This window comes from Thalia democratica, chromosome 2 (genome assembly GCF_965202585.1).
Source record: "Thalia democratica chromosome 2, ktThaDemo2.hap1.1, whole genome shotgun sequence".
In the NCBI taxonomy this organism is placed as follows: Eukaryota; Metazoa; Chordata; class Thaliacea; order Salpida; family Salpidae; genus Thalia; species Thalia democratica.
This window is the reverse complement of record NC_139166.1, coordinates 22,897,436-22,920,446: the sequence shown is the minus strand read 5'-3', so window position 1 is coordinate 22,920,446 and position 23,011 is coordinate 22,897,436. Positions and strand designations below refer to the sequence as shown.

The 23,011-nt window shown below is 29.6% G+C and overlaps 1 protein-coding gene across 1 annotated transcript; it reads left to right on the top strand.

The window, feature by feature from the left end:
• Window positions 1-867: 867 nt before the first annotated feature.
• LOC145829899 (choline transporter-like protein 2) lies at window positions 868-22,306 on the top strand. Its single transcript, XM_082937773.1, has 19 exons — window positions 868-934; window positions 1,199-1,321; window positions 1,557-1,647; window positions 2,276-2,360; window positions 2,513-2,677; window positions 2,970-3,101; window positions 3,238-3,371; window positions 3,682-3,823; window positions 4,949-5,051; window positions 5,109-5,208; window positions 5,408-5,597; window positions 5,796-5,854; window positions 6,072-6,169; window positions 8,275-8,362; window positions 10,367-10,565; window positions 14,576-14,693; window positions 17,011-17,126; window positions 19,406-19,490; window positions 21,466-22,306. The coding sequence occupies exons 1-19, from the start codon at window positions 898-900 to the stop codon at window positions 21,576-21,578; spliced, it is 2,178 nt and encodes a 725-aa protein (XP_082793899.1). The 5' UTR covers window positions 868-897; the 3' UTR covers window positions 21,579-22,306.
• The last annotated feature ends 705 nt before the right edge of the window (window positions 22,307-23,011 follow it).

Below are 23,011 nucleotides of genomic sequence, written 5' to 3'. Positions count from 1 at the left end.
TTAGTTTGTTTCAATGTAACTTCGTGAATACAATGTTTTGTTAGTTTGAACAACAGCTTTGTTTTTAAAAAACCAAATTAACACGAAAACAAAAAAAAACATTACCAGTCAAAACAATAATTTATTATTTTTAAGCTGTTGTTTAAGTTTGTTTTTTTTTAATTAAATTTGCCTATTTTAAAGGTTTTATACCTTTTAGACTTGACGATTACAAAAAAAAAACGATCTTATAATTTTCAAATTTTAGCAGATGATAGTACTAAATGCAATTTCAAGCATTAACAGGCTTAGTTTAAGTAAAAATTCATGTTTTTTTATTTCCATTTGATATTTCTAAATTCAAGTTAGAGACAAAAGCCGAAGTAGTTATTTGAGAGTAGTATACAGCTCAGTTTCAAGAATTTAAGCAACTTTAGCAAAACTTTTCATAAAAAGTAATAATTTTTTCCTAAACTTATATACCTACTTAAATCATCTAATTTACAATAAAGTTATATATTATTTTTGATAACCTTGATAAGTAGTTATGCTTTGTTGAAATGTTTATTAAATAGCTTAAATGTTAGTAAATGTATTGGCTATATAAAAATTTACTTTACATATAAGCTCTTTAATTACAAATTCAGTACTCTTACAAAATTAGTTCTAGTTTAACAACACTACTATATTTAACAAAACATCCCCTTTTATCATTTTTAAAGCTTTTATTTTAATATTTCAATCTCAATAAACAACGAAGACTTTATTAGTTTGCTTTTACATAGATCTTACAATAGTCAAACTTATCTTAAGTAGAAACGTAAAAAAAACAGTTAAAACAGTATATATATTTATGATTAGACCCTCTAAATAAATAACTATTTTTTCAGATAATAAATTTTTTAACATAAACAAAGTATGGGATGTTGCGGTGGAGATAGCGACGGAAAAGGAGGTAAGAAAGTTTTTTTTTTAGAGGTTTTTTTTCTAGAGCAGCAAAAAACTGTTTTTACTTTAACAAGTACCTAATGTTGAACTTTTTTACAAAAAACTTTTCTTGTTTGAACTTGAAAAAATAAAGTTTCAAATCACGTAAAGAAATATAAATACCAATAAAACTTTATAATAACATTAACTAGGTAAAAAATTTATAATTCTTTCATATTTATGTTCTTTAAGTTAAGTATTATAAATATGTATAAAATGTAAAATTCTACAGGGAAAGCGAAGAAACATGACCCGAATTTTAGGGGCCCGATGAAAAACCGGGGATGCACCGACATTATCTGCTGTTTGATATTCTTCGTCTTCATCCTCGCTTACATGGTCGTTTCCGTGTTCGGTTGGTTGAATTTTTGTTTTATTTTTAGAGTTGTTACATATTTTTTATTGTAATTTAAAGCCTTAACTTATTTAGTTCTAAAATGGTACATAAATAAGTTTTTTTATAATATGTTTACTTTATAATACCGTTTTGTTTTTTGTAATATATTATAATTAAAAAAAAACTAACAGCATTTTTAAAATAAAGACTACTTTTAATAAATCTGTAAATGTTTCCTTCAACTTTTATTTAGCTTGGTTGAATGGCAACCCCCTTCTACTTTTACACCCAACTGACAGTACAGGTAGAATTTGTGGTCTAAAGTACAATGACTTGGATCTTGAGTTAGTTATTTAATAATATACAAAAATATTTTTTTTCTAGTGTTTTTATAACTTTGTATTTCTTTTCATTTTTTTATTAATGATTTTTAAATTAAAAAAATATCCTTAAATATAAATAAATACTTAATAGTGCAAAAGTCACTAGTTGGTTACTTGAAAAATTTCTAAAGGTAGTAATTTTTAATCACAAGAAGTTATTAATTTTATTCAAAGTTTTAATGAGACTTGTCATGTTATGAAACTAAAGTTGAATTAAAAATCTGCTAAAGCTACTTGAAATTTAGCAACAATTTAAAATTTGTATGATTGTTTTTATGTAAATTGGTTAATATACGTCAAAATGACGCATAATTTTTACTACCATATGATACAATGAAAAAAATTACCAAGTTTACATTCATGTGCGTAATTATATCACTATAAATAAAACTTCTTCTTTTCAATCAAATATTTTTAGACATATATATATCGGTTGTTATCTATGTTTAAGTATTTATTACTACATATATTCAAAATTGAAATTTTCATTAACATTATTAATTTTTAGTTAAGTCGCTAACTAAAAATTATTAAAGCTTAATTGAAGTTAATAAAAAATGTAAAAAACGTGTTTTAATATTATCAACAGGCAGAAAACGTCCTTGTTCTTTTTCGATCTCACAAAATGCACTGACTTCAGAACAGCAATCAGATTACAATGCCCGACAACACAAGTTAGTTTTAAAAATTTAATACTTTTTATATTTGTTAATGAGAAGAGCGTTGTAACGTTAATTGAAAGACTATCAAAAAAACTTTATGTTTAAAGCATTTTATACATATAAAAGTTGTAAACTACAAGAATTCGAACTTCAACTGTTTTCAGACTTGTGTTAAAAGTTGTCCACAAGAAAACTGGACTTATTTAATTGAAGAAGGAAAAGCAACAACAACTATTGGCACAAGGCAACAAAAAGCTGATGCGATCGACTGGAACAAATTCATTTGTGAATACGGGTACAACCCGAAACAAAACTACCTTGATGGTGTTGTAAGTTGATTTTTGCATCTTAAAATTGCTTAAGTTTGAAGTGTACTTATTAAATTTTCTCTTTGAAGTTGTTTAAGACAGCAAGCTTTAAACCTTAGTTTTTTGTATGTTGTATATTAAAACTGTTTATAAAATGCCATAAAGTATATTAAGTAGTGGAGTTTAACACTATTGTACACATTTTTTTGTTACGTAAAATACTGTTGTTTTTAAAGTTATGAAACAAACAAAAAAAGCAGTCAGACTTAACAATAGTTTTTGTTTCATAGTTTATGCTTGTTTTTTTTTTCAGGAACTAGTAGACATGGTTACAGAAGAAAAGTGTGCAGCGTATTACATCAAATCGTCCAGTATGGCTGGAAGGTGTATTCCTGCCGTCAATGAAACTATCTCAGTAATTCAAGTTGGAACAGAAAGAATAAAGGTAAAAATGAATTCTATTCCGTACACAAACAAAAATAAAGTGCTTATTTATCTGAAAAAGCCTCTTTAACAACAAATTGGTACATTATTGCAACTAATTTGTAAATTACGTGTTAGACAAAAAATAAAACTTTAAGAACACGGCTGGAGATGATATCAATGGAACAGTACTGTCAGCAGCTGTGGAACCGATCAAGGCGTTTTTGAACGCGAGAAGCATCGCCGAACAAATATTCGCCGATTTCACTGTCGCCTGGCAGTGGATGCTTGTGTTAGTAGACATAATTTTCTATATGAGCTTGTTTAATTCATCGTTATTCTTTTTTTCTTTGTTAAATTTTCTTGACGCAATCTAATAAATGTATTTTTAAATACACGAACTGTATACATTATGCTTAATGCAGGTTGCTTAACAGTAAATGGATATTATTAATAATAAATTCCTTATAAATAAAGTTATATTGTGTTTTAAAAATGTTTATGTGATAAAAACTTCTCTAAAACTTGAAAATCTTAAACCTTTCTAATTTATAAAAAGCAAACAGCAACGTTGTTAAAACTTTTCTAAAAACTTTTTTTAGACTGCTGATAGTTTCTGCCGTGGTTGCCTTCCTGTGGATCGTCCTTATGAGGTGGCTGGCCGGCCCAATGGTGTGGATCACCCTCTTCTCGTTTGTCGCTCTCTGCTCAGTCGGAGTGTGGTACTGCTGGCAAGAATACAACGTTAGTTTCAGTTTTCAAACTATATGAGCAAAAACCTCCAAATTTTTACATTAAAAAAAGCCTTTTGCCAATAGATGAATTTTTTCCCTATTTTTTATAAGTTAGAGAAAAATATGCACCCATTGACACAGGGTTACACTCGAAACTCTGCTAATAAAAGTTTCAATTGCAAGTGTTAACTTATTTTAGAAGCAAAATGTTTGTTCAAGTTTTCTAAAATTTTAGTTACTTTTGTATTGATCCTTTTTAAAGCGAGCTTAAACTACCGCTAGTATTTTGACTAACTTACTAAAGTTTATGTACTTTGTTTAAAACAAATTTGCTTTAAATTTACTAGGCAAGTTAAAACATGTATGTACTGAACGAATCTTTTTAAAAAACTTATTTAATAAACAAAAAACTCTAAAAATAAAAGTGTAGACATAATACTTAAACCTTACATAACAATATAAAACAATTTAAATGTCTTATTTTGATTAAGTGACTCATTTAACATGTAATTAGTTATGTATTTTACACGAAATTAAGCTATATGACTGTCATACAATCAAATTAGTATAATACACTGCTCAATATTAAACTATTAAGTTGTTTTTTTTTAATTTAATATAATAAACTAATTCAAAATTTAAATTTAAAAAAGTATTTGTTCAAATTTTTAGATCTTGGATTAAACTTTTTAAGCAGCTTAATTTTTTTCGTTGCTCAGATTTTAAATAATGTTTATTATGTTACAATAACTTTCTTATCTTATTCATTTTTTTTAATTTTCTTTAGTAAATAAAACCTTTTATTGTTTTGTCAGTTCATACTTGTACAACAACTAAACTAAAGTTTTTATAGTATTGTAAATCTTCAGATAATTAATTTTGTTTAATTGCAACCATATGATAGCTATGAATAAAAATTTGTTCAAAATGTTTATGCTTGTTTAAGTAACAGCTGATTTAAACTAACTTATTTTATTACATTAACCTAAATATAGCGTTCATGACCAACGCTCATATGACTAATTTATCAGCGCAGCAAACGTAAATAACGTATTATAAGCAATTACACTAGCTAGTAAGTATTTTGAAGCAGTTTGATTTGTGTTATAACTTTTTGCTGAAATCAACCCAACAGGAGCTGAAAAACCAGCCGGGAAGCGACCAATCAATAATCAGCATCGGGTTCACGACCGACTTGTCCACTTACCTTGCTTTGACTGACACATGGCTTGCTTTTTGTTTGTTCTTTTATTATTTCGGTCTGTATGCATGAATTTAATACTTGTTATTTTCAGTGATCATCTTGTCAGTTGTAGACGCCATCATCTTGCTCGTCATAATTTTCCTCAGAAAACGAATTCTGATCGCAACCAAGGTGATCACCCATGCGAGCAAGTAAGAAAATATTTCATTAAGCTTGAAAATTAGTTTTCAATTACCAGATAACTAAAAAAATCTATCAAATCCAGACGTAATAAAAACTCATATACTAAACACTAAAACAATAAACTTACGTAACTTTACTCATTTTCGAAGGTAAAAAAAGTTTAAGCTAAAAAGTTACTCGTTTCAAACTTACCACTTGTCCTCACAGGGCAGTGGGAACGATGATATCAACGTTGTTCTACCCGCTCCTCACGTTCGTCATGTGCACGGTAGTCGTGGGCTTCTGGGCTCTCACCGCCTTGTTCCTCGCTTCCTCGCAGGAACCCGTGTACAGGTGGGTGGACAGCAGCGACCCCAGGCCCGCTGACTCGCCCCACAACACAACCTGCCGGCCACAGGTTTGTAAAAAAAATAATTTTTTTTTGATATTATTAACTCTAAAAACTTTTTTATATGTACAATTTACGTCTTAAAATTTTTTTGAAAAATTGTTTAAACAAATTTATGTTACAGATTAAGTATGTATATTTACTAAGTATTTTTTTCTAAAGTATAGAAAATGTTTTTGTAAGGTTATTTTCACTTTCATATAACAGGATAACACCACGTTCGCTGACACAAAATGTGAGTTCATTGAATATGGAGGTGACTCTGTGTAAGTTTGTTTGTGTGTTAATTTATGAAAAGTTGATGTACAATCTAACTCTATCTTAACCATTAAACAAGGTCTTGAATGTATGAAGATTATTTTTCAATCACAGTTTGATATCATATATTCAAATTATTAAAAACACTTTACTTTTCTGGGTCTTAAACCTTATAAAGTTCTAATAAAATACATTATTTATAAACTATTTATTAACAACTATCAGGTTCCAGCAGAACACGGGATGGTTGCAGTGGGGGATGCTGTTCGGAATGTTGTGGCTGATGAACTGGGTGCTCGCATTGGGACAGTGCACACTAGCCGGTTTGTTTGAATTTGTTTCACACAAGCGAGTTTCATACATAAGCGTGAGAGTATTTCAGCTAAAGTTTAAAATGGCATCTTGTGAAGTTTTTTTAGCCTCAAGTTATGCAATTTATTATATCAAATTTTACATACATGCGTTCTAATAGTTCCTTGTTGTTCTGTACACCTAATAAAGCTAACTCAATGTATTTTTATGAATAACTTTTCAAAGAACATAGCATGAAGAGTAAGCACTTTTGATTTAACACTAAAAATAACATGCTTTTTTGCGAAAAGTTTCACATTATGCACTAAGTTTTCGTCATGTTTAATTAAATTAACGAGCATGTTATGTTAAAAAAACTTCCATATTTAGAAAACGAGTTGTTAAAGTCAATACGGTTGACCAACTGATTTGTTTGTAATTAAAGATGCATTTCGCTTCACCTGCTAAATTGCACAAGCTAAGTTAGTCGGTTAAATGAAGTTTAATTACTTTCAATTAAGCACTGTAGGCAACTTACTTCTAATAAACGTATAAATGACCGATTTTACATTTAAATATTTTAATAAACACTGTGTTTTGTGTAAACATGACGGATGGGAAACAATCTACAAGTTTGTATGTTTAGGTTTTTATTTTTCTTATTTTTGTTTATAGCCGTACTCAAAAAGGAAAACCTTAGATTTATTTTAGAAATACTCTTAATTTTGATGCATCTAAACGTTTTAATTTAATATTTTGATTCTTGTTCTTCTTTGTATTCGATTACAAATAAAATCAGCGGATATAAATCCAAATAAGAATGCACTTATTAGAAAGTAACAAAGAAGTTTAATTCTTTTTGTTTTGCTATTCTACTTAAGTAAATAAATATTGTCTTAAAGGAGTTTACTTTTCAATATAAATTGTAATATTTCATAGATAAGTAAAGTATTACTTTTAGCTTTAAACTAAAATATATAGTTTTTTGTGGATGATTAATTACTTTTTTACATTTGTCACGAGACGTTACTATTCTGTTCATTTCTTTTTTAAATTTAGAGGCTGTCATATGAGCTGAATTAAAAAATTTGAGTAGTTATTTTAATTAAGCAATTGCTTTCTTATAGACTCCTTTTTAGAGCTTGAAAAAGAAGTCATTTTTTAAAAACTATTAAAAAAAATTGTGCATAACAAAATCTTGTTTAAAAAAGAATTAACCTTTTATTTTTAACTTTAGGTTAAGATAAACCGTTTTATTGTAACTGCTTACTGTTGTATAACAGTTGGTATGGTGTGAAAATGTTTTATATTTTGTTCAAATAATGTAAATTTTAAAAAATCTTAATTTGAAATATAAGTTTTTTTTTTCAGAGCATAAATATCCTTATATTTTTCTTTGAACTGCTTTATATTTAAAACTTTTTAAAAGTTGGTTTTACGCTACTGCTGAAATCACAATTTTTTGGCTGAGTACACAAAAGAATTTTATTTGAAAACTTCCAAAACTATATCACAGCACAAGCTGTGAAAAGAATAAATTATTAAGGGTTTAATTTTGGCTTTCAAGAGCTTTCGACAAGCACTGTTCAGATAATGAATTTCTCTACTGACAACGAAAACATTGGAAAACAAACTCATTAAAGACTACGTAATTTCCATGTTATCCTGCAGTTTTGGTGTTAACAATTGTGATTTTTGGACATGTTTTTTAATGGTATTAAAACTGCTTATTTAGCAGATTGTTTCTCCTTATTCAACTGTTTTATAATAGATAAATTTGAATAATAGTTTCCTAATATAGTAACTTTATATGTTGTTACTTTTTCCAAACGAAAATTTCTTGCTGGCCATTAAACAGTAAATTTAATTCCGTTTTTACGGTAAGTCATTATTTGTACTTCCCTTTTGTATACTTTTACAACTTAACAAAGCGAAATTTTCGTGTAAAATAAAACCTCTTTTGTTCTGTAATGCCGAATAAGTTTTACGACCAAGCCTTGTATTGCTTACTGGTTAAAAGTTTGTTTGTTTATATTAAATCGATCAAGTATGGTACTGTTATTAATATTATATTATTGTTTAAACAAAACTTTATATTTTTAAAGGAGTGCTTTTTCAAACAATTATTTTTGTACAGGTTGTTTTGCATCGTACTATTGGGCATGGGATAAATCTAAAGATATTCCTTATTTCCCTCTCTACCAATCGTTCGGAAGATCTCTGAGGTTAGCTTAATTACTATCAATGGAATATTCATGTTTTTAAACGCTAAACATAGTTGAAAAATAAGTTGTAGCTAAAAAAATAGAATACAAAGCTATGCAACTTGAAAAAAGTTAAAACTTTACTAGAAAGTTTTCATGTAGTTGAATATATTTTAAAACTAAAGTACTTAAAACTAGTTTAAAAACGTTGCGTTATTGACAAAGAACAATTTTCATAAAATTGAAAAATTTGTTTTCGATTACAAACAATGTGAAAATTGTTTTGTGAAAAAGTAACACAGTCAAAACACTATAAAAAGCTGTTTTACAAAGTTAATAAAACTTTCAAAAACAAAAGTAGTTGAATTCTTTTATTGATATTTGAAGTTTTTTATAAAATTATGGTTATAAAATTGTTTATAAAATATTTCTTATTTGCGGTTGAAAAAACTATTAACAAACTTAATTATTAAATAAGTCTTATAACAAAAACAATCATGATAACTTTTAATATTATTGCAAATACATCCATATTTTTATTACTTGAAAATATAATTTGTTCTTCTTATAATTTTTTTTTGGTGATATAGCTTCCTACAGCCACTCAATCAAAATACCTGTTAACAGCACCAAATAGCGTATAACTTTTCAATAATTATACTAACTTTAATTTATTTTAAACAGTCAGTTTTTTTGTACTTTTATTGCATTAGGAATTATCAATTTGTCTTTGTTTTAAGTCAAAACATTTTAAACCTATTTACAATAATAGCAACAGCTCTTTAATTATCCGTTAAGCTTGTTTTCAGTAAGTCTAAGTTAAATAGAAATATGTATTGGTTTACAGTTTTAAACATTTAAAAACTTTGTAATGTGCATTTTATTTTTGCAATAAACTTTTATCTAAGTCGTATTTTTGACAAGAAAATTCAAAAAACTTTTGGTTTATCAAAAAATGTGCTAACAAAATTTTTAAAGTGATAAATGTACTGGTTTATGAAAATTATTTACTTTTCATCTAAATTTAAGTTATAAATATCTATAAAAATTTTTGTATACCATTTTATAGGTAAAAAGCAAACTTTGTTTAATTTTTAAACAATTTAGTTTCTAGTGCATCTTTTTTATTTCCGTGAAAATGCATAATTAATAAAAAAAATTCCCCAATAAAAGGAGTAATGTTAACCGATAAGTTTTCAAATAAGCAGAAAGTTTTTTAATACTAATGTTTGCTGACTCGTACCCTAATAAAAACTTGTAACAAAAATTTTTTTTTCACAAGTTTGATGGCCATGTATAGTTTATTAAATCGATTGTTATAAACCCGCAGGAACTAAATTTCTGAGTATACAACCTAAAAATTCGCAACTAAACTCAATAAAAGAGGTGCACGACTGTTCAAATTGTTATAATTCTAATTACAAAAGTTTAAACTCTAATACCTTATATCTATTTTTAATTATCTCATTCAATAAACAATTTCTTCTAATTTTTTGTAATTGTTATTTAATTAGTTAGGCCTACAAGAACATTATTTTATTTCAAAAAATGTTTAGTTCTTTTTAATATGGTTAAATAAGTTTTGAAATCTAATAGATTATTTAAATTTTTATTAAAATTGAAAATACCTTTAAATTTTTTTTTTTACTATCATAATCTTAATAATTAAACCTACATAAACATCTTTACTTTTTTAAAAAATTGATTTTTTAAATGTAGCCATTTAAAATTTTTCAAAAGGATTTGAATTGTCGTAATGTTAAAAGTCATGTAACCAGTAAAAAAACTACATGAATATCTAAACAAAGTCAATAGTTTTTGAACCTATGAATAATGAAAAAAAGTATCAAATATTTTTAATTGTTCAGGTTCACTCTATACTCAATTAAAAAGCTTTTAATTTTTGAAACTTTATTACTCTCTGCTTAATCAAATTACTTATTCTAAATACATGGATTTATTTTAAAAAAATTATTTAATCAAAATAATTTATTTTTACAAAAAAAAGTTTTATTTTTTCTCCAGATACCACACCGGGTCTCTGGCGTTCGGAGCGTTCATCATCGCTCTGGTGCAACTTATCAGGATCTTCCTGGAGTATCTGAATCAGAAGCTGAAGAAGAGCGAGAACAAGGCTGCCAAGTTCATCATGACCTGCCTCAGATGCTGCTTCTGGTGCCTCGAGAAGTTCCTCAAGTTCATCAACAGAAACGCGTATATCATGGTTGGTTTTTTATCCGCTAGGTGTCGTTAGAGGTTAATACTTGAAACATGTTAATGTGTGGTTTTAAATGAACACAACGTGTAACTAAAAATGATTCACTAAATTATTATTTGTAGGTTTAGAATTTACAACACTTTAACACTATATAAAATTTTACATCCAGGGTTCACTTTATAAGCTTATCTTAACTTAAAGCTATTAAAGCTTTTCAAAAAACAGTTAAACTGTAATTATTAATTTAATTCATTATGAAGAAGTCAAAATTGTTTGATACTTTTTTTAGCAAATTACAATTTTTCTAATTTTAAAGTTATTAAGAGTTACAAGTTGACAGTACCGTAGTAAAACGCTTTGATAAACTTATACATTTAAAAACATTTTTGTGAACTTACAAATACTTTATAACTGCCCACAAAAAAGCTTATCATAGTCTAAAAACCTTAAATACTTTTTAACGTCTTATTTTTCTCCAATGACACATCATAAAAACAATAGTAGTTACGAAATAAAAATTTTAGTGCTCATATTTACTTTCAGTTTATTACAATAACTTTTAGTATTAATGATCTTTAATACTTTAGTGTAAGTAAATGTTTATGTAAATTTTGTAAACCTGAAAAAGAAAACTTTGTTGTGATGACTTGAAGACTTATTAGTTATTATAAATGTACTTAGAGTATTTTTTAAATGTAGTTCTCGAAAATTTCGTAACCATAAGATCCAGAGCAATATTTACTGTGGAGGCTATAACTGAAATTTATAAGGAACAAAGCTTTTATTGAAATTTTTGATAATCGACATTCAATGTACTCAAAACTTTAAACTTATATAGAAAAAATAAACTTTTTATTATATATTAAAATTTCGTCTACATTGAAAGATCTCAGTAATAAATGATTTTTTTTTAATTTCTAATAAGTTTATGTTGTTTAAAATATATGGACTAATCTGAGGTCAGAAAATGTCTCATAAAAGGATACAAAACCGTTTTATTATCCGTTTCCTCTTCAATTTATACTTTCTTTTTCTTGTTGTTATAATTTACACAAATGCAAGTTTTTACGTTTTGTCTTGATTTTAATACAAAGTTATATATATTTCTTTTTCTTTTTAGAAAACTGCATTAGTCAAAATTTAACTATGGCATTTTTTGCACTTTACATATGAGTCTTAATTTTCCCTATTTATTTCCAATAACATCAAATTGATCTAAGCAAACTAAAGGCAAACTCACACATACAGGTGGATTAAACCTACAACGATCATCATGACTTTTTTGTACTTCCTAATCTAATAAACTTAACCGCTTGTTGTCACCAAAGAGCTGCTTGCACAACACAACCAAAGTTGATGAGAAAGCCGCTGGTTGTGGGTGACCTTTCAATTTGAAATCTCAGTTCGCGTTTAATTTGGAGCGCTGCCAGCACAAAGCAACGCGTTGTTGTCTGTTGGTGCGCTCACAAACACACACCACATACACAATGAATGAGCTCGTTATGAAATTCTCTTGCGCGGTCGCGACGCGGTGAAACTGACTGTTTTGATTTTGTGAATTAATATGGGATTACGCCGTATATTAAGAGATTAATTCGCCGCACCAATTTGCTGTTTGGAGAATGCTGGCTTTTTTGTTTTGCACGGTTGGCAAATAATTTAACCAAAGTTTGATTGATTTTAAGGTGAAAATACAAGTATTATCATTGAATTTATATAACTCATCAATCTTTGTACTATTTTTAGGTTTTCTTCTTGGGTTTGGCCTTTTTTAATTTAAAACAAGCAACTTTTAATTAAATAGTTCTAAAAGTTTAAAAATTACTTAACATTCCTTTTAGAAACGTTACAATTTTCAGCTTTTAAAAAAGTCTTTTATATGCAGAATTTAAACTTAACATTTATTTGTGTTGTTTTTGACTTTTTAAAGCGACTTTAGTATAAAATAAACAAAAAAAAACTTGTGCTTTAAAGTATGTTTTTTGATTAATGTTTCTAACAAAATAAATTTGGTTTTTATTGGCCCAAGTTTAAAGCGTATGAAAATACGTATTAAATTTATAGCATTCTTCAAAACAATAAATGTTGTCATAAACTACATTAATATTAAATATATTTATATTGAGACTTGTGGTTACCGTGCAAAGCTGCCGAAAAATTAAGTAGTAATAAAAAAGTTCAATAAGCACATTAAATATTAATTTATTTCGAAGTCTGAATCTAATTTCAAAAAAACCTACGTCAATAACAAAAACACTTTTGACATTTGATATAAAACACAATTTTATTGCGGCATATAAATGTAAGATCAGAGTTCAGTATTGCCTCAATTTGTTCAGCAATAAATTTCAAGCATGTTACTCAATGTTTAATTCAATAAAAAAAAATCTATTTAACTTTCTATTCAAAACACTGGTAATGTAATTTAATTCGATTTCTCAGATGATTTGATCTGCCTCTTTTATGTGTATTTATACCGATGTAAAAACGATATAAATTGCGCTTTTTCGGAATCCTTATCACTGCGTCTATCTGCAACGGGCCGATAAACGGTGATTTAAAAAGCATTAGACCGAATAAACTTGCCAATTTTGTTAGCAGAAATACTTGTATTTTTCTTTAAGACAGTAACGGGCTTATCTTCATGTACACCTTGAAAGCTTACTGCTCGAGGCAACGAGTTAATGTGTAGATGTTTTCAGCTACGACCGCTGTAAAATAAAAGCACAAAAAAACGGTATAAGCAATTTACTACTTGACCGCTGAGAGCTACCGTGTGCTCTATGCTCTATGGCCTTCTAAAAATATTATGAGCGATATGGGAGAATTTCATTACACTTGACAATATTCATCAGTAACCGCTTATACATCTAATTGATTTATTATGTGCGGTTGCAACATCTACACAAAGTTTTTATTTGATTTTAATCTCATCTGTGTGTAAGCTTGCCCTAGGGTGCTGCTAAACCATCGTTTTGTTTTCATTCATTCTACCAGCTAATTAGCGCTACACTGGTCTGTCTTGCTTCTGTGCGCTCGTTTGTTTTTTACGCTAACTGCCTAATCCGCTTCTGCCAGAACTTAAAGGCTTTGGCAGACCGCAAGCTCATGTCTAGACGTGCCTTTTGAGTTACCAAAACACACAGACTAACTACCTTCGTGCAACACGAAATACCAAAGTAACATTTATTGTAATTAGTACATCAGGCCATATGTGTATTTCTTATAACCGGCCAACTCACACTCACCACACTTTTTAATACGCATTACTCATAGCTGTGAAATGTTTGGTGGTTGGATATTTGTTTTACGATTCCACGAGGCAGGCTGTGACCTGCGTTGTGAGCCAGTGTGTGATGGTAAATTAAGCAGTAAAAGGTAATAAACTTTACAGTATATTTATTGTTGGACATGCTTTAGATTTTTGTACAAACTAACATAACTTTTAGTGTGGCAGTCGTAAACGTGCGTTGTAATAAATATATTAAAAGCTTTAAAGTACATCTGTTTCGAATGTATTTTATGATTATTACAAATCGTAAATTATATGTACGTACTTTACATGAGGCTTTTAGTAATTAGTTTTATGATCTAAACAGTAAAATTAAATACAGTTTGATATGTGTATATTAAGTAAGTTTTTCTGGTGATTCAAAGATAAATCTTACAAAGAAACTTATTTTAATAAACTAATAAAACTTTGACTGTGTAAAGTAACTGTATTTTTAAAAAATTACAACATTTTTTGATAAAATAAACTTAGGGAATAATTAAACTAAGTCATTAAATATTAAATAGAAAAATAATTTAAGTTTTTTAAAACTGAAAATTATAATTAAAGCTTATTTATTGTTTAATCTTGTTCCTTATTTGTTTACAACAGTAAATTAATTTTTGTTTTACGTATCATAATACTTCACATACGAACCATATGTACAATAAAACTTTAATCCCATCAAATGTCTTACACCAAACATTACAACTGTCCACTATTACGTAACAATCACCTCAAACAGATAGCCATTTACGGCAAGAACTTCTGCTGGTCGGCGAAAGAAGCATTCAAGCTCCTGTTCAGGAACATATTGCGGGCCGCCGTCTTGGACAAGGTCGTCGACTTTGTGCTGTTGATGGGTCAGTTGCATTTATTATTCATTTTGTAACTCGTGTGCTTTGCGTCTATTATTTGTGTTGAGCTCATTAATATGCACGTAAATTCGTGATAAGTTTGTCTGTTATCCATGTTGGTTTTGGTATGATGTCATTCAAGATTGTTAGTGGTCTGTAGCTTTATTTAACAGTTTAATTTTTTTTATTTTAGCAAAAAAATTAAACTCTTTTTTTTGGTCTACTCAGAGTGGTGATTTTTAGTAGTAATCTTAAAATTTTCGTTTTAAACAACAATAAGTCTATTTTTAATTGCAGCAGTGTAAAATTGTTTTTAAAATTTTAGCTAGTAGTCTATATAAAAAACGTGATTGTTAAAAAATCTTTTGTCAAAATACAAATGAAAGTAACAAGCTTTTTGCGCTTCAATAGGGGTTCTACTTTAAAGAAAAGCATTAAATTTTTTTTATTTTAGACTACACAACACAATTGGTAGAAATATAGTAAGCTAAAAAAACAATTTGTACATTAAATTAGAATTATAAAGTAACCAAATCCTCTAAATTATATTATATAAATTAATTTTCTAATACAAAAAGCGAGCTGATGCAACCTTGCATAAACGCGCCATTGAGCAGGTTTCGCAAACGTGTTCAATGTGACGTCACATTGAGTGTGGCGAACGAAGTCATGAGTTCTGGCTTCCCACTCACATCACGCCATCAGCGTCACGTGACTTATTTTTCCGCAAGGTGGCGCCAGACGAGGCGTTGCTTGGGTGGGCGCGAAACGGGTTTTATAAAAAACGCTGAAGTTTTTTTTTTGTTCAGCGCGTTTTGTTTCAACTTTTCACTTGAGCTCGATGGTAGCTGTATTGATTTCGTCTACTACTCTAGTGTTACGCAAAATCTCGTTGAACGTGACGTCACAAAAGCTGTTAACGCTGTGTGTGAGTGGAGGGAGCGAAGTATCGAGCTGGTTTCACGGGTCAAACGTAAATTTGTCGAAGACAGTTGAATTAACAAGAGCCTATTGTTTGATCGAGATGAATTGTTGCCTTTCTTCGCAAACGTTGTTCGCTGAAACTTCTTGCTCGTGTGTTTACTACTTCTTTGAAGTGTAGGCGTTTTTGATTTTTCCCAGCCGAACGCTTTTATTATTAACCTTTCTTTAATGGAAAAACAGCGCGAAAATATTTCCAGCGGTTTAATTTAACATTGCGAAATTCCTCCCCACGCAAAATGCCTGGGCGTTCTATGAAATTTATCTCACTGCTTGCTTCCTTTCATTGTGAAAAGAGCGGGAAAACTTCATGCTGAAAGCGCCAACGACTTATCGATTTTCCAATCCATATTTCTTTTGATGTTTTTTTTTCTAGTAAGCCCTCGTTATATAGGTTTTACAGCTAAATTTAGAAGTTAGTGCAGCTTAAACAAACGCTAACTGAATAAATAATTGATCTGTTTTTTCTCTTGCAAACTTCTACTACGTTAGTTTCCGTTGGCCGATTTCCTGCAATGCACTGCAGGATGAAGAGAATAAAACTTAGGCAGTTTGTAGAGTAGCTAATTAAATCGATTTCAAAGAGCTCTCATTGCGCAGCTTATACCGAGCTAAGCCCGAGCTGGTATGGATACACAACTATTTTTAAAACAAAGTTCATTCGTGTTTGAAACTTTACTTCTGAGCGCACATATTTCAACAAACCAATGATTTATTCCAGTTCAAAGCAGTTGCATGTTATTAACAGGCCGCTAAATATGCACAGCTCCAAATGTGCCTTTCGTTTATAATGGGTTTATTGTCTTGGACTTTCTTTTGACAGTTGGCATACAAAATAGAAATAAAATGTTTTAAAAAATATTTTGTATTTTGTGTGGTTTGTAGAGGACTGGATAAACTTTCTATTTAGAAATTGTAATAGTCGACAAACGGCAATATATCTTTAAAAAGCATACAACTCAAAAGGTAATTAATTAGTTTTAGTAAAAATACCTACCAGTTAATAAGCATTAAAAAACATTAATCATCAATTAAACTTTATCCAGTAAAAACTTCAATGACTATAATAGTGGAAAAGAAACACACTTTTTGATAGAATAGCTAAAAACGCTTTTTACTGCTCTTAAATTCTCATTAATAACAATAAAAATTGTTATATAAAGTTAAATTGAGATTGAACGCTTTTGCTAAAAACAAATCAGTTTTATTAACTTTTTCAGGAACCTACAATCAGCTTCTAATTTTTTTGTAAGCTCTAGTACATTTGTTCACTAACCATTTTAATTTTATAAGCTATTAAAAATCTTATTTGGATGAAATTATAGTTGATTTTATGTTTCAGGAAAACTAGTAGTGGTGGCAGCCATGGGAGTGATAACTTTCTTCCTTTTCACAAATAGATTCAACGTTGCATTCCTGGAAGCTCCCAACCTGAATTACTACTGGATGCCCATCATTGTAAGTTGATGTTTAAATTTTTTCTGTAAACAAACTTTTATACTTTTATGATGAGATTCGTTTGTTTTATTAGTATACTTTCATTGACTAGTTTTTGTAGTATATTACATGTTATACTGAAACGTTCCTTTTTTAGCAACTTTGCTGTAATTTTTAAGCTCTTCCAAAGACTCACTTAAGTTCAAGAGCATCTGAACAGCGACTTTGTTCGACTTGGCAAGGTCAAAACAGTCTTTGTGTCATTTTGTCATCTATTTCGAGTGCACAAAAGCACGCTCGATATAACTTTTATACAAGCCAAAACACGCGTTTGACAGATGCCAAAACTCCTTTCACTTTCAAAAAAAACTTAATCAAAACAACGATCGTGATACGCGTCTGCGCTTTGGTTATTGCCTCACAATTGAGTTTACACAAGACACAAAAACCTTGATTGAACGGCGAGATAGCGCCGAAGCTTTGCGATCAAAAGTTTTTCGCAGTTGTCACCTGCGTCTGAGCGAAATCAAAACACTCACGAAGCAAAAGAAAAGTCACTGAGGTTGTCGGTGTTTGTGCCAAGGTGGAGAACAATGAACCTGTTTCAGCCTCATTCTCCGCTCACAGAGTGGCTCGCATCCATTATTTACGCACGTTCTCTAAACATAAATAATAGATCACGCTAAGTAGTATCTTGCAGAGTGTGTTTTTTTTTTTTGCAAAGCTGCAAAGTAACTGCTCTTTAAAAGTGCTCTGCTGTTAAGAGGTTTCTGCATGAACTTTGTAAGTAAAAGCTGAAATGTCAGCATTTAAGTTACGCTTCGAAAAATGCTTTGGTTTACAATTCAACCATGAAGTTTTATCAATCTTTGCTATAGCTATCTAATTTTTAAAGCCCCAGAAAAGTATAATGCTTTGACTACTAGCTACTTAAAAAAGAATTTTTTTATTACAAAATTAAAAATAAAACTCCTCTCTCTATTATTATATAAATAGTTTGTTACGAGTTTAATTTGACTTTATAATTTATATCATATAAAAGTTGGTTTGAAAAGTAAGTTGTCATTATATGAGAGCTAACAATTTGAATTTGTATCTGTCAAAAAAAAATTAAAGATTGTTTTTATACTTATTATTTTTATACCACCGAACTAAACTAAAACGAAAAAATTTAACAAACTTCTTTTTAGTGCTTTTATATATATTTTTTTTAATTTAACTTTGAAAAATCAAATTAAATTTCTATTTTATAAAGTAAAAGTCATATGACCTTAAGCACATAGATGCAACGGAAATAAAACAAACTTTTCACGACGGCTTTGAAGTAAAAATTTCAGAAAATGTCTAGAATGTTTTCGAGTTTTGAAATATGAACTTTGTACTTTAAAAAGTAAAAACTCAAATATTTCTATTACTAAAGTAATCTTAAGACAAAAAAGTAGTATTTCTTGGTTTCGCAAGAGCGGATAACTTTTTCATAGCGTTTCACTAATGAGTAAGTAATAGGCATAGTTACATTGCACAGCTAATTAACAAATCGTGAACTACCAGAGCTTCCAATACACACGTTCAGCACTTAGTTGAACTTTCAAGCACTCTTGTTTGAAGCAATCAGCGCCAATTTTGCAGTACACGTTTATGTAGCGACAGCAAGTTTGTCATGCTTTTTATCGCAACTTACAGCACCGCTTGTTTTTACAAGAATTCAAAGCGTTGTAGAAACAAGTTCGTATGATTGACACGTTGCGACCGACGTGTTGTTCGAAAAACAACATTGCGTCAACGAGCGACTTTTCCAAGGTCGCCAGGGTTTGCTGTTCGAAAACACAGACGCGAAACATCAGAGCGTCCTGAAAAGCAATGTGCGTCTGAGAGGAAAAGTTTGATGAGTTAGTTCCGACCGTGACGAAGAAAGTTCCAAAGCAAACTGTTTGTGCTGCTGCTGAAAACTTGTTGTTTCTGCATGCTGTGTTTTTAAAACAACTTGTTTGCCAAGCTTGTTCTAAGAGCGTACTTACGCGCGTATAAGTCAGCATTTATCGTGGTAGTTATACTTGCTAAATTGCCGTGTTTAATCCTCCCAACTACGGTAAAACTATGTCTTATTTTTTACGAGTAATTAATATTGCTTATTAGAATTACAGTTTTTGCATAACGATTACTTCTTAAAATAAATTTATTAACATAAAAGTGATTGCAATTCAATCAATCAATAAAAGCTTATTTAAGTTTTATTTATCCTTAATTATTAATACTTTTCTCAGTAAAATTTTATAACTTTAATGTTTTTATATTTTCAGGTCATAACACTGAGCACGTATCTCATTGCTTCTGGGTTTTTCAATACGTTCGGAATGGCCGCCGACACAATATTCCTTTGTTTCCGTGAGTTTTATTGTTACAAAAATAATGCCAAAACCTTTTTTGTCAATAAAAATTCTTTTTTGTCATCACAACACAAATGTTTGTTTAATGCTATACAGTTTTCGAATAACAAGCCTTCGGTAACAAAGAGCTCAAATAAGTTGTTTTTCACGCGATTTTCTCTGTTCTAACCGCGAAAGTTCAAATTAGTTGCAAAATTCAGCTGAATTAAACCGTGAAATGCAAAAATTGATGATTTTTCTTCCTTTAAGCCAGCTTGGATAAAAAAGACTAAAAAGCCCGTTAGGCTAAAAATTGCTTAATGCAGCGAAAAATGTAATAATATTTATCTTTGGCTCTAATAATTGCGTGCTTTTAAAATTAAATATTCGGTATTTCCAGCAGTAAAAAAGCCAGCAAATTAGAAGAAATGACTTGACATGCAGTTTTAGAAATAGTTTTATACACTTTCGTCTTTTTACTAAATTAGGCATGTTTTTATTTTTAGTCGTAAATTTAAGCTGTATCTAACAAATTTACATTTAAGAAATGAACTGTTTACAATTTGATTGAATTTGTTTTAAACGATTTTATTGAAAACTACTTGTTTAATTTAAATTTACTTTAAAAGCTCGTATGTTAACGTTATTTTTTAATCTCATGGTAATTCTATTTTAAAATATTGAGTAATTGTGTTGCAACTGTATAAAACAAACTAAAAAACAATGTTATAACACAGTTTAATGCATAGTTTTGAAACAAATTGTGCTTTAAGTTTTTTTTTTTGTTTTTTTAACTAAATCGAGCTGGGAACAAGAGTTGTTAATTCAATTATAACAAACTATTTTAGCATACTGCTCTGTTGTATACTTTGATTCAAACTAAAATAACAAAAGTTTTTTTTATATTCAGCTTGAGAAGAAAACGTCACATACCGTTGTTTTTTTTTCACTGTTTGATTTAACAAGCTGTTTATAACACGCCATGAGAGTCTACTTTTGTTTATTTTCTCCTTTGACCTATAACACCAACCTATAACCTTTTGTACAATAACTTCTCACATAACTCGACATTCTTGAATATCAATACTAGGATTCTTTTGCGACTTGCAGCAGTAATACAAAGTTTAGGTTTTTTATGTATATACATATATTGTAAGCTACAACTTAATACTGAAAGCTTAATTATCATAGCCATTGTACTTCAAATAATTTAATTTACCACAAAATTACACAGACAAAGTGTTTTGTATTTTATTGAAAATAAGTTGAAAAGAATTTCAATAAAAACCAAAATATCAAGGGTCAGTTGCCTACCTTTTTGCCCTCACTTGACCCCAACCGTCCAGTGAACCGAAAACCAGATGTTGGATGTCCCACGCTCGGCGTTCGGCATTATGACGTAATAAAGACTTGCGGTTCGGTGGGCCACTTCACGTTTCGCAATTCACAACCAACTATACACTCGAACAAGAGCCTCTGTGAAGGGCTTTCGACTGAAACAACCCACTTCAGGACTCGAGTGCCACAACGTTGTGCAACGTTCAAACACTTTTTACTGTGACGTCATAAAAATGTGTAATTAACTTATTCAAATTTGTCATAGCTAACGGCGCTAAATTGCAAAATTGATTCCTTTTTTTAAGTAAAGTTAGATAGCTTTTGTTTAATATGCATAGGATGCATTTAGTTTAAAAAATAGCTTATTCAACACTTTTAATTGTAAAACTGAAGCTTGCAAAAAGTCCAAATTTGCAAATTTGCAGCTTTGGTTGTCAAAACAATATAGTAAAACTATAAATAAACTTTTTTTAATTACCATTGAAAGATATAATACAATTGGTCTTACAATTCAAAAAATAAAATATATAACGTTGTTTTTACGCATTTTGTATCGAGTGAGAAGCCATCAAAGTAAAAAAAAAGTAAAACGTAACTTAAAAACAGCAATTAAGCCTGTTTCATTACTTAAACCTGTCACAAAATTATTTTCACAGTTGAGGACTTGGAGAGGAACGACGGCTCGGAAGAGAAGCCTTACTACATGCCCAAGGGCCTGCTGAAGCTGCTGGGGAAAAAGAACAAAAAGAACAAGGAGGAGTCATCGTGAGAATATTGCTACGTCACGAACGTCGTTGGCTGGTACTCTCAACAGATTCGCGTTGAGAAAAACCAAACTTTTTCGTCTCTGTGTATTTATTTCTTCAAATTTATAGATTCTTCACAACTTTCACAAATGATGATAAAAGCAATTTAATGACTTTTTGCACGTTAGAACGTGTCTGCAAGAGCTATAAGTGTGATCAACAATTGCAGCTTTTGTTTTTTTCTTTGTATTTTTAAGCGTTTTATATTTTTTCTTAAAGTACTAAGTAATAATGAAAATTAAAAGATAAATTAAAAGTTTAATCAGTAATAGCTAAACTCAGTTTTAATAATGTGCCTTCGTTTAAAAGTAATAGTGTTTATCTCTATTATTTTGTAATCGCGGTGTATCTTTCTAATACTTTTTATCTGCCTTATCATGTTCAAAAGTGCTCTTTTTTTTTCATATGCGAAAATTTACTTCATAATGAGATAGTAGATATGCTGTTAACAACCTCATGTACTAACATTCTCACGAAAAAAAAACATCACTTTTAACGCTAGCAACCAAAAGTTTTATTAATACAGCTTTTTTAATTACTTACTTTTTTTTCTAACATAGCATTTCACTGACACTTGTTTATCTACATTCCAATGATCATGCTAGATATTTAAACGTTAAAAGTGTTTTCTGTTGTGTTTTTATCGTGACTCGGTTTTTACAGCAAACGTGTTTTTGGAATAAACTTTCTTTTCCACAAACTAAATGCCAAATGCTATACAGGTTTAAGCGTAAATAGTTTACTAAAAACAGTTCAATAAACTATTTAGCTTTTCGTGCAAAAATCTACGTGTCAAAAGCAACCTTATATGCAATTCACAAACGTGCTTTGAGCGAGGCACAAAAGCTAAAAATTGCACACTGTGTACTTTGAAACTTCCTTTAAAGTTGCAATTTTTAGCACAAAACTACAAAGCGTTTAGAACTTATGACACTGTAGTATGACCTCAAAGGAAACTAGGTTGCATAATGCTTCCTCGAATTGTGTTCGTGCTATTTAAGCTGTAAACGTTTTCATTTTACTACAGCTATTTTCACGTTTGAATACAAAATTGCTATTCATGGTTTGTGACTTTGAAAAGACTTCCTCGCAAAACGCTATTTATAGAAATTTCTAAAAGAGTAAAATTGATGTGTGGTTACAAAAAAAAAAGATTTCGGTTTCTATTAACAAAAACCGTAAGCATTTATCCAGCCGTGTAAAAAAAAACAAACCGAAAAAGTTGAGAATAAAACAAGCCGAAGCTGAAAAATGTGCAGATAACACAATCAGGCTTATGTAAGAAATCCGTTTGTTTTCAAACAGCCGCGCCACTAAGTTCTCAGTAAATCGCACTCTTGTAGTAAGCAGAGTCACGACGCGAGTGTTTACCGTCAAGATAAGTTCGTTCTGAAAA

Excerpts from the sequence above, each read along its gene's own strand:
- LOC145829899 (XM_082937773.1), top strand. The coding sequence starts at position 898 with ATGGGATGTTGCGGTGGAGATAGCGACGGAAAAGGAG. Across the intron at positions 3,102-3,237 it reads TTGGAACAGAAAGAATAAAG|AACACGGCTGGAGATGATAT; the intron begins GTAAAAATGAAT and ends TAAAACTTTAAG. Across the intron at positions 8,363-10,366 it reads TCGTTCGGAAGATCTCTGAG|ATACCACACCGGGTCTCTGG; the intron begins GTTAGCTTAATT and ends TTTTTTCTCCAG.